The sequence below is a fragment of the Fukomys damarensis genome, unplaced genomic scaffold, assembly GCF_012274545.1.
Source record: "Fukomys damarensis isolate Sample0158 unplaced genomic scaffold, DMR_v1.0_HiC HiC_scaffold_34, whole genome shotgun sequence".
Taxonomy (NCBI): Eukaryota; Metazoa; Chordata; class Mammalia; order Rodentia; family Bathyergidae; genus Fukomys; species Fukomys damarensis.
Genome location: NW_022900946.1, coordinates 19,580,461 through 19,596,400, shown reverse-complemented (window position 1 = coordinate 19,596,400; position 15,940 = coordinate 19,580,461). Strand labels below are relative to the sequence as shown.

Sequence of the window (15,940 nt, the reverse complement as noted above, 5' to 3'; positions counted from 1 at the left end):
AAAAAAAAAAAAAAAAAAAAAAAAAAAAAAAAAATCTAGAAAATCCTGAGAAATTATTTCCAAGGAGGGGCAAGTGTGTGACACAGCAAAGTGCTTGATTTTCGGGAGGGTCAGCAGCCATTTCAGCTGGAGGAAGGAGTCATCTAGGTACAGAGAGATTAGCAGAGGTGACATCTAGTCAGTCTGTTTTTATTAATCTACAATATAATTTTCAAATAACCAAACTGTAATTCTCTGAAACTTACTCTAACAATGAGGGCATTAACAAGCCTTGCTATGGGATTCCTAAGCAGAAGAGAACTTGGACTCTCCACCTATCTGAAGCTGTTAAAGAAACAGTGTAAAGCTGAGTGACTGACTGGTCTGGCTGAGTTTAAGGGACGATGGAACAAAGCCTGAAGATGCTACACGGGTTTTCATTTACTTATGCAGGTGTCACCTTTGTACACTTGGTATTCAAGACCTGGATCTGCCTCATGCAGCTATCATTTGTTCTACTACCCAGGCACACAAATGGCTTTTATGTGCCATCCAGCTGACTAACCCCAGAAGTCTAGAGAAAAAACAAGTGTGGACAAGAGAAACTCCATTCCAAAGAGCTTTCAAATTAACTGAGAGATGACCTTGAACTTTCATTTTTTTGGTCAGTTCACATTCAGTCCATCCACTCGGCTACCTACTCATGCAAATATCCTCATTTGGTACTTACTATATGGCAGAAGTTTTTTATGTCATAATATTTCTTATTCTTAAGAGTTCCTTTCTAACTTTTGTAAATTTTAGATCATATCTAAAAGCACAGCTTATATTGAGCTAAATTAAACATCTTCTTTTAAAAAAAAGCTTATAAAGTTGATACCATGCGCGTGCGTGCGTGCGTATGTGTGTGTGTGTGTGTGTGTGTGATTGTGTATGTGTATTTATTTTTGAGTTAGGGTCTTGCTGGCCTTGAACTCATTATGTTACCCAGGCAGAATTCGAGACAATCTTCCTGCCTCTGCCTCCTAAGCGCTGGAATTATAGACATGTGCCACCAGGCATGGCTCTATCATACAGTTTTTGACATATAAAATCATCACAAAGCCTTTTGTTCAAATTCAGATCACTATGTGTAACAATAATTTTCTTATAATCAACAGTAAAAGTGACAACTCAAGTACTTATCAGAGCAACTTAATTAAATCAAAATGTGTTAAAAAAAAAACCTTCTTGGTAATTACCCATTCCATACTATTAACTTTCCTAATAAGGATATTCAGATCTTAAACTCATTAACTCTCATTAGACACAATTACACATACCAAGCAGCTCATTATTCTAAATGAAAAACAATTCTCAAGGTACATCTTATGATAAGTGTGTAAATGAAAGAGTTATGCACAATACCTTTAGTTCTGTATTTCTGAAACTCACACTAAGTTTTTAAAAAGAACCATGACATAAAAGAAAGCAATAGTGCTAGGCTAAGCTTACTTTTTTTGGTGCTGTGTATTGAACCCAGGTGCATGCTAAGCACATGCTCTACGACTCTGACACAGCATTAACCCATTATAGTTTACAATCACCTTGCGGTATAAGAAAGAATGTACTTAGAATATATCTGATACACACAGTGATGAATTACAGCCACAAATTAAAAATAAAACTTTTAAGTATTTATATGGCCTTCCTTTTCTGAGTAAAGAGGCAACAGAGGTGCTTTAAGAACTTCACCCCACTAAATCCTTCTTTCATCCGTACTTCTCCAAATGCCAAATTCACCTTAGGGTAAATGTCATTAAGACCAAAGCCATGTAGGGAGCAGTTAGTGCCTCATTCACAAAAGGCTTCTCCTGCTGACATGGGTCACTCTATTTTGTATTCAAGTTAAAAGCATTTATTTCCTAAGTATAAACAATACTATACTTTTGAGAGAAAGGCTACCTATCAGAATACAGGTACACATTTGGAATTTGGCATGTTTAATAGTTCAGAAATAAGCCAGGTAAAGTGGTGAACACCTATAATCCTAGCACTTCGGAGGCTGAAGCAGAATGACTGTGAGTTTGAGGCCAGCCTGAGCTACATAGTGAGTACAAAGCCAGCCTGGACTGACTACACAGCAAGACCCTATCTAAGAAAAACAAAAAAAGGACTTACAAACAAATAACAAAGGCCTCTGACATTCAAACATTAGATCCAAATGATGCTAATACATAAGACAGCATGAATACTGAAGGGTAGGGGCACTGGCATATACTATGGGGACAATGGCTGATTGACAGAGGAGCCATGTAAAAGTAGCCATCAACTCTGTCTGCAAACTCAGGCTGCCACCAGCCCTTCACAGAATTCTCCTGATCCTTTCAAAATTCTCACAGGACCTACTGGGTCACTAGTTATCTTCAGGCATCTATACTTAGTGTGTTCACTCACTCACGCAACAGACACAAGTGGCAAGCAGTCTGTGCACTCCCTGAGCTTGGGATCTGTTGGGAGACATAGCAAAGTGATCTAATCATTAGCTGACACATGCAAAATGGCAGCTTGTGACCTTGGATCGAATAAATCATGCTCATCTCACCTTCTTTGTACATCACAAGAAGGTGGGAAAGTCCATGTAGAACTTAAGTTTATTCTTCACCTGCCACATGAGACCATGTGAAATGCCAATCAGTCCAGGAGACTTGGAACTACCTAGTACAGAAGCTAGTCTTCCCATGCCGCCCTACTGATTCTCTTGGGACTGAAGAAGAATGAAAAGAAGGCTAAGGACAGTGTGATTTCATCTGCCTGCACTCCTGAGAATGAGGTCTTCTTATTCACCAATTTTTTACATTACCAATGTTGACTGTCTTTTGGGGGCCATTTTTACCTCTCCTTTCCTTTCTAGCACTTAATGCTACAGTTCATGTCTCATTTGTCTTTCCAGTGTCACACTAAATCCTGAAGAGTCCTAAATGACTAGTTTGGATTCTCCTAGAATTATCAGGTAGTGTGCCTGAAACCACATACTCTATTTGCCTCTTTAAGTGCCCTAACACTCCTCTCCTCACAATTACCATCTGTTGCAGCTAAACTAAGAGTCCATGTCCTATGAAACAAAAGGCCAAGTGTATAGTGAGCTCTTTCCAGGACTCATTTGCCACTCTTCAAGTAGGGCCAACACAGTCCCTTTCCAGTAAGCACAAAGACTGACCTACTAAGATGCTCCCTGTATAGTATATGTTGCTATCAAGAGATACAATTAACCAGAAAACTTCAGTCCCCAATCATTCTCAATAAAACTGAACTCAATTTGGAAATTCAAACAAAACTGATGCTAATTCAAAGCTTTGCCAGGGTGGTGGGAGACTGGTTAGAAAATGGACCAATCGGGTAATCTCCTCATTCCTTAGATTTCTACCTGAAGAGCAGTGCTAAAATTCTTTTCAGACTGATATCTCTGCTAAGGTATAGGCACTACCACAATGTTTCACAGGTACTGTGAAGGCCACGACTTACCCTGTCACAGCTTCTCCTGCTGTGATCAGGACACATGAACAAAGAAAAATGCATGAGTGCCTAGGTATCACTAATGTCCAAAACTGGTCCTTCCATCACTGATACTATTTCAAGCCCTCAACAGAAGACTTTCCACAGAAGCCAAGAGACACAATAGGAGTGATTTTGCTATACCCAGAAAGGAGAAGCAATTCTGCTAATACATCACCAATGACTGGTCCTTATACCAGGGACTAAAAGCCCACCACTCTCTTTACAGTTACATTAGTCCCAGCTCCTCCACCCATCCCCACTTCAGTCTGCCAGAGGTGTCTGTAGACTCTGCAGGTTCTCAGGAGGAGCAGAGGGCTTTGTCAAGCATCAGAGTGGGCAGTGGATGAGGGTGAGTTTGGAGGAGGTTGATTTCAACTCAATATAACAAAGGAAGGCATTTCAAACAATCAGAGGTCCTATGCTCACTAGTGAGGGCAAAAGGAACGGCAGTATTGGAGCAACAGGATGAAGAACTGCTGATCACGGACAGTTGCTAGGGCTTGCACTGTGACTAAGCCCAAGGCTGATGCTGGCCCTGAAGCACTTATCTGATAGTTTTGTGGGGTTTGGAACAGGCAAACCCATGGTTCCCCTCAAAGAAAGCTCCCATTCTTCTCTGAAGCTCTGGTATAGATACTTGGCCCTGGCAGGCATCTCAGGCAGCAAATCTCAGATTTTAATGTACAAGCCAAGCACCTGGGAATCTAATACAGGAACCCATCACTGAGTCACCTCACTTGCACAGGAACCTCTGAATCCAGTCAAATCTGTCATTTTGCAGGTTCTCTACTGCACTGACTCTGTTCCTGTTGTATAGAATGCTCTTCTATCATTACTTTGTTTAAAATGGGATCCATTAAACCCTGCCTTTCGCTTTATAATCCAGGCTCACTTTCTACACAAGACTGCCAAGGGCAGACTTGTCCCATGTCAATCCTTTGAGGAAGACCACCATCATAGTATTTTTATTTTACTTTTTCACAGTATTAAGGATTAATCTACACTAAGCTATATCTTTACCCCATTTCTTAATGGAAGGTCAAATTTACATTCTCTTTGGAGAGGAGAAAAATTTACAGACATGATATTTGGTAAAACTTTCTCACTTACATAAAGCAACTCTATACGCACAAAACTATAGGAACAGAGCCAAAAGAACAAACTCAAAACTTCTTTTTTGGTACCAGGGGTCGAACTCAGGTCTCTGCGCTTGCAAAAGCAGGTGCCAGAACCACTGAGCTAAATCCCCGCCCCTATAAGTTTCATAATCTGGTATGCTTAGCTGTAGTTTTTGTTTGTTTGTTTTTTGAGACAGGGTCTCACTATGTAGTTGAGACTGACCTGGAACTCACTATGTAGCCCAGGCTGGTCTCGAACTCACAGCGATCCTCCTGCTTCAGCCTCCTGAGTACTGGGATTACAGGCGTGGGCCATCATGCCCGGTTTTCAAAACTAGAACCTAATTTAAGAAGCATTTACATTTTTAAAAATATTTTTAATAAAAATGACCAAGATCTTGTATAGAGTTCATCTCAACCTTCCCTGTGACTTTATGTTATAAAATCACCCTGGTAACATCTCACATTATGACTAGTAGAAAGATTGTGGTTTACCACTTGAGAGAGTATGCACTGAATCAATTTTCTCAACATCCCAACAGGTAGTTACAGTATAAGGATGTTAAGACAAACAAACCACATACATTTCTTCTCTTTAAAAAAAAAAAACAAAAAAACCCAAAAAACCACATTAAGTATTTCTTAAAAAGAGATTCATGAACGTTTAAAACTGTCATGGCAATACATACTAAATACAAAGGATCCCAGAAGCTATTCCCTTTAATTAAATGGTAAGAATGAAATCCTAGTTTATTATTCATGGAATTAACATTGTAAACTACTTGACAGTGAATATTTTGGCACTTAAAGAGCCTATTACTGAAGTGTGCCCTAAGCACAAGAAATTTAACCACCACAGAAGACTAATTTTTAAAAAAAGATTTTACACTAACTTGGGGGAAGACACTATGTATCTTCCACCAGAACTATCATCCCACTTTCTGGTTCTAGAAGGCCCCAAATCCTAAAACTTCATTTTATATAAGAGACATCTAGGGAAACTTGTCCATTAAAAATTCAAGTTTTCAGGCTGGGGATTTAGCTCAGTGGTTCTGCTGCCTTTCTCACAAGCAAAAGGTCCTGAGGTCCTGAGTTCAATCCCCAGGATCCTCTCCAAATTCAAATTTTGGTCAATCAAAGCATAATTTAGCTGGTTCAAGAAAGTGACTTTTAAGAAATTTACTGTGGTTCCTCTGCAGAGAAGGAGAATTAACAGGCCCCAGCACCCTGGAATTTCTCTCCTAGGTGATGAGAACACCCTACTTTCAACCAAGCACAATGTGTCAGCTCTAAGCCCCCTCATGAGGCAGGATAGCTGGACTCAGAGGAAACTACATGCTCCATTCCATGGCACTCTCAGATCAGAGTACTATTCCATTTTCCCCATGCCTTCAGAGACCACCAGAAAGAAAGCAGCACATGTTCCCTAGGCAGCAGCACGGTCTAAGGAAGATGACCGAGAAGCACAGGAATACACACTTAGAACACAATGAGGAAGGAGACAAGAGAGCACAATAGAGAAAGAAAGACGAAGAAGACTGCCATGCTGAAAGATCACTAAGGGAGGGCACAACTCCAGCCAGAGGGTGATGTGAGCTCATAGGGTACTTCCTAGCTGTCCAAATGAGGGACAAACTCAAAGATCACAGTTTCACCTTTGAAATGACAGGATAAGGCCTTAGAGATATTCATCCTTCGTATCGCTCTGATCCTTATTAACAGCTGGGTCCTGAGGGGGCACACACACAGGCCCCCCAGTGAACAGGGATCAGCTTGAAACTGACTGTCCTAAGAGCTATACAGATGACTCAGAAGACGACAAAATAATGGGAATGATCAAGATGTGCCAGTCCTGGGGCAGAGATTATCAATCTGAAGCTAAATAAATTGTCAGATATACAAATAGGTCTTGGAACTCTGTTTCTGAGGAGAGGGAAAAAAGCTTCACCAATGTCTACAGGTGAAATCTTACACTGACCCAGCCTGACTGACACAGCTGCAATTTACTTCAGGAGAAGAGATGTCCAACTCCAAAAGAAGTACCCCTGTCTCTCCCATGATGTGATTGCCATTGTAAGTGACATGGCACTCAAATCTTCAAACTTTGTATCTGTCAGACAGTAACAAGTCTTCATGTAAGCTCTTTGGTCAGAGTGGTTAACACTCCTTCAAGTGCATGTACATAGGGAGGAAAGAACGCCCAACATAGCCATTAATGTTTGTGGATGGCCCTTCTACCCTCTGAACTTGCCTGTTATCTGGGTCCCTGTCCGCCCTACCTCACCCCTGAACTTTGCAGCTGCTAACCCTTGCCCACTCCCTACCTACTCTCCACATTTTTTTTAGAAGTAGTTGCTATTCTCAACTCCAAGCTTCTCTGCCCCCGTGCTCACTTACTTTGTTGGTTTCGCTTGTCACTGGCATTTTTCAAAGGGAGGCAAACAGGACAGTCATGTCGTGTGCAGTTCTTCCAATGAGAGATGATTTGTCGTGAAGATGCACAATGGGCAACTATGACCAGAAAAACAACGAGATGTTATTTTTCTATCCAAATTGTAGTACTTTCAATTACACCTAAATTATAATGCCAGATTCCATAAGAAAATGGTAACAAGTGTAACCATAATGTAGTACAGACAGTCCTCAACTTACAAACAGGCTATGTTCCAAAAAGTTTGTAAGTTGACTATTAAGAATTTCAAACACAAACTTCCTATAGAAGCAATGTTATGAATGATGGGTGATTCAGGGTTCAGCTCACAAAAACAAACAAACAAATGAAAACTATTCAACCTAAAATAAACACTAAAATGAATGGCAGAACAATGTCACTACTTAAAATAAAAATGTTAAATTGTTTTTCAAGATGAAGCCATCTAAATACTGCAGTTGAAGAATACAGGTAGAGATGCAAATAAGAAGTCTGGGGAGATTCCAAAAGGGACCTTGGGTGCATTGTAAAATCTGAGTGGGTAGTGAACCCTCGTTATTCTCAGTCTTCACCTCCTACAGTCTAATCTTCCCCTTCTTTGCACTTCTATCATGATCACGTTTATGCTGAGGACTCACAAATGTCACCACAGAGAGAGGGAGACCAAGGTTTATGAGCACAAATAAGAAGAGAAGGAAAAAGGATAAAGATTATAGCAGAGTACAGTTGGTAACAGAAAACATTTTCTTCAGTGGAACTGAAGTGTCTGGTAAAAGAGGGGAAAGGGAAGCACATGATGTGCCTGATCTGCTACCTCCCTAGGGATGACACAGCACACAGTTCCTGTGTCACTGTCAGTCACCCAGGCCAACCTGGCTGCCACCAGAACAGGCTTAAGACAGGGCAGAGGAGCAGGGCAGTGGGCCACTGCTGGTCTGAGTCCATGAAACAAGTGCAAGACAGATGGTAGGATGGAGGGAAGGGCATGTGCTAGCCTGTGCACGTGCTACATTATATGCCTAGAAGAATACAACTTAAGACATTTACAACAAGAAGTGCTCAAGAAGTGACAAAAGGCTTCCATGAGAGAAAAGAGAAAAAGAACCCACTCAGGGCACAGCATCATGCAGGAAAGGGAAACAGTAACAGAAAACCACATCGCCTTTCTCCTCAGCAGGTGAGCCTTCCAGGGGAAACAGTGTCAGGTGTGGGGAATGTGAGAGCAACATGTTCTAGGCCACACCAAAAGGAGGTCAGTACCTTGGCTGCAGGACCTTCTGATTAAGAAATCCGCTAAAGAATAATAAAGCTAAATTCTACCCTGGCCACTGCCACTATTTCAGAAAAGGGCACTTACCTTGGCAGGCTTTCCCAGCCTGACAATGCGTCATGTGATTCAAAACATTTTTCATGGTTCGACAATGTGGTAGAGAGCAGGCCCGAACCTCTCCATTGGCTTGTTCTCGTCGCTGACATTTATGAGCGTGAAGCAGTAGAACCAGCTGCTGCTGTATCAGTTTGCGTTTTTCAGGATCTGCAGTGGGGCCTGTTGCAATTGCTTGTGTGGGAACAATTCCCACTGATGTTTGCATTTGTGACTAAAATAAAACAAAATTTAAAAAATTAAGTTTTTAGAATTCCAATTCATGCTCATTAATTATTGCTCAAATGAATGTGAAAACTGATGGATAACATCAGTCACACAGAGGAGTTAAATAGTTCTTTGTAATACATCAGTGACTTTACAATGATCTAGAAGCAGATATCAATCCAACTCAGACACAAGGCTGTCTCAAGTTCACCTGTATATAGTTATCATCCAAAGAAGAAAATTACACTTTCTCTGGAGTAGCCAAGAACAAACTCTCTCTACAATACACACAACCACAGGAAAAACTGTGTATTACAACACGCTGAATCACCAGAAACTGCTGCTTTTGCAGGTTCCAAATGATCAAGCACTGGCAATTTTCCATGGTTCAACCAAATTAAAGACTGACATGGCTTGATGAACTACAACACACTGAAAATACCTACGGTAGCAAAAAGAGTTGGTGACACTTTTTGATCTGTCTTTTGTTTGCAGCACACTTCTTAGATTTTATAACGGTGTACCTAAGGACAATACTTGCACTTTATTCAGTGGTCACAGAATCTCCCAAAAGACAATTATATAGTAAATTTTAATGATTTTTTTTGTCTTAGGAAATGCTTTCCTTGAAATTTCCACTAAAATCTTACAACTTTTTTTCAGAAGGTATTTCATGATCTGCAAAAAATATAGAAAATGCTTGCCTTCATCTGTTTGAAACAACAAACCAGATTAGGCATTCTTCTCAAGTACAAAGAAAATAGAAGAACTAACCTGTAGGGGCTTATTCTTTATGAACCACCAACATTCTTCGGACTAACTTACTTTATAAAGCCTCACCAGTAACAGGAATATAATATTCCTAATATGTAGTAACATCACCCCCAGGTTAGGTATTTCCAATCCTCTAATATTCTAATATTCCCAGCTCCCCCTGACCCCCGTTACCAGGGATTGAACTCAGGACCTTGCACATCTAATATTCCCAGTTTTTTTTAAGTCCATACACTTACGACTTTCCCTAAAATATAGTGCCATTCTCACTTTTAAATATAAGAACCAAAATGATATATTTAAAATAAAGAGAAAAGGGCAGGGGATTTAGCTCAGTGGTGCCACCGCCTGCCTCGCAAGCGCAAGGTGCTGAGTTCGATCTCCATTACCAAAAAAAAAAAAAAAAAAAAAAAAAAAAAAAAAAAGATAAAAAAATTATAAAAATATTTCTTAACGTTGTTCCCCAGTACCCCCACCCAAAAACACAACAAAAATATTTCTTAATGAATCAAAGCTCAGCTTTTTTGTTTGTTTGGTTTTTTTGTTTTGTTTTTTTGAGACAGGGTCTCACTATGTAGTTGAGACTGACCTGGAACTCACTATGTAGCCCAGGCTGGTCTCGAACTCACAGCGATCATCCTGCCTCAACCTCCTAAGTGCTGGGATTACAGGCGTGTGGCACCATGCCCGGCTAAAGCTCAGCTTTTAAAAGTTACAGTTTTCTGTTTGAGTTTCATCTTTACAAGAACTCAGATAGCTTCACTCAGAAGCACAACTCCTGGAAGCCTGAGAACGACCTAACGCAAAGCAAAAGTTCTAGCTGAGGCAGAACATCTTGAATAGGAATATGAAGATCCTATGAAAAAAGAGCCTTTTCCTCATGCTTTCTTTTCCTGGTTATAAAAGTAAAACAGGTAATATATGTATACTGCAGGAGATAATAATTTAAAAATACCCAAACCCAGGAATCCACTACTAAAATGTTTAATAGTTTTTTTTTTTTTTTGGTACTGGGAATTGAACTCGGGACCTCGCACCTACAAGGCAGGCACAGTGCTACTGAGCTAAATCTCTAGCCCTTAATAGGTTTTATTTTTAAGAAAATTAGCACATGTTTGCAATTCATGAAGTTTACAATCATCCTGAGGGGTGGTTACATGTACATTTCCAACTTTTTAACCCCTTCCCCAAGTTTTCCTAGCCCCTTTTCATACTTGCTGATATAATTTGTCTTAGCTCATGTTATGGCATATAGTGTTAGTTCCTGTACTTGGCATATCTTTATTCTTATTTCTCCTTTCCCTCCTCCCTTACACCTTACCCTTCCCTTGGACCACTTCCCTAATGCATGAGGTCTGTCCCTTTGTCCCTCTCTATCCTTTATCATTTTCTTTATTCGCACTTTCCCTCATTCAAATTACAACTACCATATGGTATTTAAGCTTGTGTATCTGGTTTACTTCATTCAACATTTTCCAGGTGCATCCATTTTCCTACAAAAGAGTCTTTTATTTTTTTGGCACCAGGTATTGAACTTAGGAACTTGTACTTGCAAGGCAGGCACAGCGCTAGTGAACTAAATCCCTGGCCCATGTGTCAATCTCTCTCTCTCTTGGGGGGGGCAGGGTCTCACTATGTAGTTGAGACTGACTTGGAACTATGTAGCCCAGGCTGGTCTCGAACTTACAGCAATCCTCCTGCCTCAGCCTCCATGTGTCAATCTTAATAGTTGAGTAGTATTCTATTTTTTTTCTGGTAGTACGAGGAATCGAACTCAGGACCTTGCACTTGTGAGGCAGGTGGTGACACCACTGACCTAAATCTCTGACCAAGTAGGATTCTATTAAATACAGATACACATGGGGATTTAGCTCAGTGGCACTGCACCTGCACCTGCCTTTCAAGTCCAAGGTCCTGTGTTCAATCCCCAGTATCAGAAAAAAATAGTAAATATAGATACCATATTTTTTATCCAGTCATCTACTGACAGGTATACAAGGATTGTGTTTTGCTTAGTCTTTTTTCTATGTAGATGCAAACATCCATCTTCCTCATTTAATGACTGAGTTCAGTTCCTGAGACCAGATTATTAAACGAACTGGTTGCAATAAGGAAATGTATACAGTATGCACATTACAATATTCAGAACAAAAAAAAAAGGGTCAAAAGAAACTCCAATTTGAGGACTTTGTCTTTATTTACATAATTCTTACATGCGTAACTTACATGTTCTGTAATCTATTACAGAACACAAAACTACAGCACTGTACTGTACAGTACAATCTGTGAAAATTACAGTACTATATAAACAAGGTATACTGTTCCAGAAAAAGACACTGAAGTTCTGTAAATAAGATATACAGAACTATACAAAAAAAAAAAAAAAAAAAGACGGGCCATAAGTCTCAGCAGCAGGCCTTAACTGTAAGCCTAGGCAGCTGTTAAATAGGTGGGTTAGTTAGGAACATCTGTGCATATGAAATGATCAACATGTAACTGATTTTATTAATAAATGTTTGTATATATGCTGTCTCATACAGTAGGTTGATATGATTTGTAATGAAAACACAGTATCTTACTATATAACTGTATGTTCATTTAACCAGAATCTTACCTGGAAAATAAAATGGAACTCCCTAGGGCAGTGATGGCGAACCTTTTAGAGACTGAGTGCCTAAACTGCAGCCACTTATTTTTTACAAAATGCCAACACTCCAATTAAACCTGAATAGTGAGGTTTTAGTTTAGAAAACTGTCATCCAATGCTCAGCTGCTGGTGCAACTTGGTTCACATGCTAACAGAAAGGACTCTGTGTGCCTGCTGTGGCATCCATACCTTAGGTTTGCCATGACTGCCCTAGGGTAGATAGGTATGTATAATTTTTGTGGCGCTGGCAGCTAAACCCATGGCCTTCACACTGAGCACCCCAGTCTCCAACCCTTTTTTCTTTTGTGATATGATCTTCTAAGTCATTACATTGCTCAGGTTGGGCTCAAGCTTGCAACTGTTCTGCCTCAGCCTCCCAGAGTACTAGCTATTTAATTTTTAATTTAATTGTTTTGAGACACAGTCTTACTATGTTGCCTAGGACAGCCTCAAATTTTTGGGCTCAAGTAATCTTTCCACCTCAGCCTCCCAAATAGCTGGGAATAGCTGAATTACAGGTGTGGGAGACCACATCTGGCCAGTTTTTTTGCCATTTTAAATAAAATGTTAATAAACAGCCTCTGACTATGTCCTCAGTAGCATTAAGTATCAATGCTAAAAGTCTCCTCAATTAACCTTCCTCCGTGAATCGCATCTAACCAGAAGTCAACAGGAATGGAGATGTAGAGAAATGTGAGAGACACAAGAAACTCTTGTGTAGGTCTCTTTCTTTTACATGCATAAAAATCTCAAACATGCAGAGAAGTAGAAAGGAAAGGATACCATCATCATACCTCAGATGATGGACAATCATTCTATGATATCAGCTAATACACAGTCATCCTATGACTTGTCTACAATATGCCTTCTCTAACTGGTCTGTACCATGGCCTTTATCATCATAAGGACCATTTGTTTATTATCTTTAAAGTTGTTCATCTACTGTCCGCCCCCACTTTTTTGGTACCAGGGATCCAACTCGGGTTCTTGTTCTTGTGAGGCAGGCAGCGGAACCACTGAGCTAAAATCCCCGGCCCTTCCTTCCCTTTTCATACTCATGGCACTGGCATGCTGAAGAGACTAAACAGCTGCCCTGAGAATGAGAAAAAATATTTGCAAATCATAGATCTAATAAACATAATGTATCTAGAACATGTAGGAAGCCTTAAACCCAATAGTGAAAAGGCAACCAAATTAAAAAATGGGCAAAATATCTGAATAGGTATTTATCACAAGATGAGGCTGGGGATTTAGCAATGTGCCTGTCTTGCAAGCACAAGGGAGGGGAAAAAAAAAAAAGACCCCAAGATGATATACAATCAGGTGTGGTGGTGCATGCCTGTAACAGGAGAATCACCATGAGTGAGGCTAGCATGGATTACCTAGTGAGCTCAAGGCCAGCCTGGACTACAAGGTGAGACCCTGTCTCAAAAATCAAACAAACCAAACCAAAAGAAACCAAGATGATACACAAATGGCAACTAAGCACATGACGTTCAACATCACTAACCATTAGGGAAAGAAAAACAAAACCACAATGAGATACCACTTCACACCCACTAGAATGGCCATAACAATTTAAAAAAAAAGATAGGTGCTTGGCTGGTGATTTAGCTCGGGTTCTGCTGCCTTCCTCGCAAGCTACAAAAAAAAAAAAAAAAAAAAAAAAAAAAAAAAAATCTCCCTTCCCCCAAAAAAAAAAAAAAAAAAAAAAAAAAAAAAAAAAAAAAGAGATGCTAAAAGAGGCAGCAATATGTAAGAGGATATGGAGAAACTGGAATATTCATACACTGCCACTGGAGATTTAAAATGATGCAGTTACTTTGGAAAACAGTATGGTTGTTCTTCAATACAGAATTAACTAAATGATTCCAATTTTATCCCTAGTATACCTAAGAATAAAAAAGACATGTTCAACACATAAACTTGTAAAAAAGAAAGTTCATAACAATATCACTTATAACAGCCAACAAATGCAGGCAAATATGCTCAGTTAAGAGAAGTCAGTCACAAAAGACTGCATCTTTATGATATTATTTATTATATGATACTTATATATGATACTATACTTATATATGATACTATTTTTAAGGGGCTTTTGGGGGGTCATTTTTCTTTTTTGGTACTGGGATCAAACTCAGGGCCTCATGCTTGCCAGGCAGGCAGTGTGCCACTCACTGAGTTACATCCCGGCCCTGTATGATTCCATCTTGATTAAATGTCCAGAATAAATATACACACATGGGCAGAAAGCAGGTTTATGACTGGCTAGGGCTGAAGATTCAAGAGAACCAGGAAGTAATAAATAGGTTTGAGATGATGAAAATGTTCTATAACTGACTGTGGTGATGGTACATACACTCTATTACTAAATTGGGCACATTAAAAAGGAACTGTATGACAACTAAATTGCATCCCATTAAAGCTGCTTTTAAAAATTTTACTTCACTAGTCATGCCCTCAAAATACCGAGTTTGATCCCTGGTACCCCCCCCCAAAAGAATTCAAAATAAAACAAGCTATTTTCAACCATCAGTATGACCCAAAAAAACTGATCATGGAGTTGAGGGTACAGAGAAACAGTAATCTCAACTACTATGGTGAAAATGCAAGTTAGTGTGACTACAGGGAAAAAAAAAAAAAGTCAAAAGAAAATATGTTGAGCCAGGCATGGTGGTACACGCCTGTAATCCCAGCACTTGGGAGACTGAGATGGGATCACTGTGAGTTCGAGGCCAGTCTGGGCTACATAGTAAGACCCTGTTTCACAAGTACATTTCTGTTGACCCACTAGTTCTACTTGTAATCTATCCTTAGGAAAGTAACTGGACGAGGGAGTGCTACAATTTATGTATAAAAACCTAAGGGGTAATCAAAATATATGGTGAATACTTAATATTTAAAAAATATATTACAGTAAAAGACACATTGCCAGTCATCCTCCTCAAAACACTTCTCTTCTCTTTGAACACACTTATCCCTTTGTTCTTTGTTTTTAAAGCAGTTCTGAAAGTTCTGTTTAATTTCTTTAGGTGTGATCAAAAATGCAGTGAATGCTGCTGCCAAGGGTCATCCAACAGAAAGGCAGGCTAATAAAAAATACTACAGTGTGTCCTTCTTTATTGGATCTGGCACTGTGCTGGACTTCGGTTCTTCCCCAAAGTCAAAATGACCATGAAAAGTAAATGTTCAGAATTGATTCACAACACTGAAGCAGCTACAACATCAATGAAGACTTCCAGAAATTTTCAGAAAGTAAGTTTGAGAGTGAATAAGTTTCCTCAAAAAAATGAAAAAAAGAAAAGAAAAAAAAAGAACAATTTAAGTTTGTTTAAAGTGAGGGGGAGTATTTTGAAGAGGATTTATAGTAATAATTTTTATAATCACACCTTCATGTATATTACTTCCTAACACTGAAAAACTGAAAAAAGTTTAAATGCCTGTCAAAAGTGGACTAAACATTAAGGTTACAGAAATATAAGGAAATAATATTCACTGATTAAAAATAAAGCTGATCTCAACCCGAACCAATACCATAAAGACCTAAATTCCTGAGAGACAAAAAACCGAGAGGTAACACAAAACAACTATTATTTTACGCAACAAATAATAACAGAGTAGACTTTTAAACCTTAACAAATGGCTTTTTGGGCCGGGGATTTAGCTCAGCGGTTTGGTGGTCTGCCTTCCAAGTACAAAGACCCGAGTTCAATCCCTGGTACTAAAAACAAACAAACAAACAAAAAAAACAAATGGCTTTTAAAAATATATTGCTTAAAAAGAAAGCTGTAGGGGGCCGGGGATTTAGCTTATCTCACAAGCATAATGTCCTGACTTCAATCCCCTCCCCAGTACCAAAAAAA

General features: G+C 39.4%; 1 protein-coding gene across 1 annotated transcript in view; it reads right to left on the bottom strand.

Annotated features, from left to right (window-relative positions):
• Crebbp (CREB binding protein) overlaps nucleotides 1-15,940 on the bottom strand; it is a 132,875-nt gene that overhangs the window by 50,647 nt on the left and 66,288 nt on the right. Inside the window, exons 4-5 of the mRNA XM_010644189.3 lie at nucleotides 8,423-8,663; nucleotides 7,032-7,145 (exon numbers count right to left, since the gene is read on the bottom strand). Coding sequence (XP_010642491.1) covers nucleotides 7,032-7,145; nucleotides 8,423-8,663 — 355 coding nt within the window. The remainder of the gene's footprint in view (nucleotides 1-7,031; nucleotides 7,146-8,422; nucleotides 8,664-15,940) is intronic.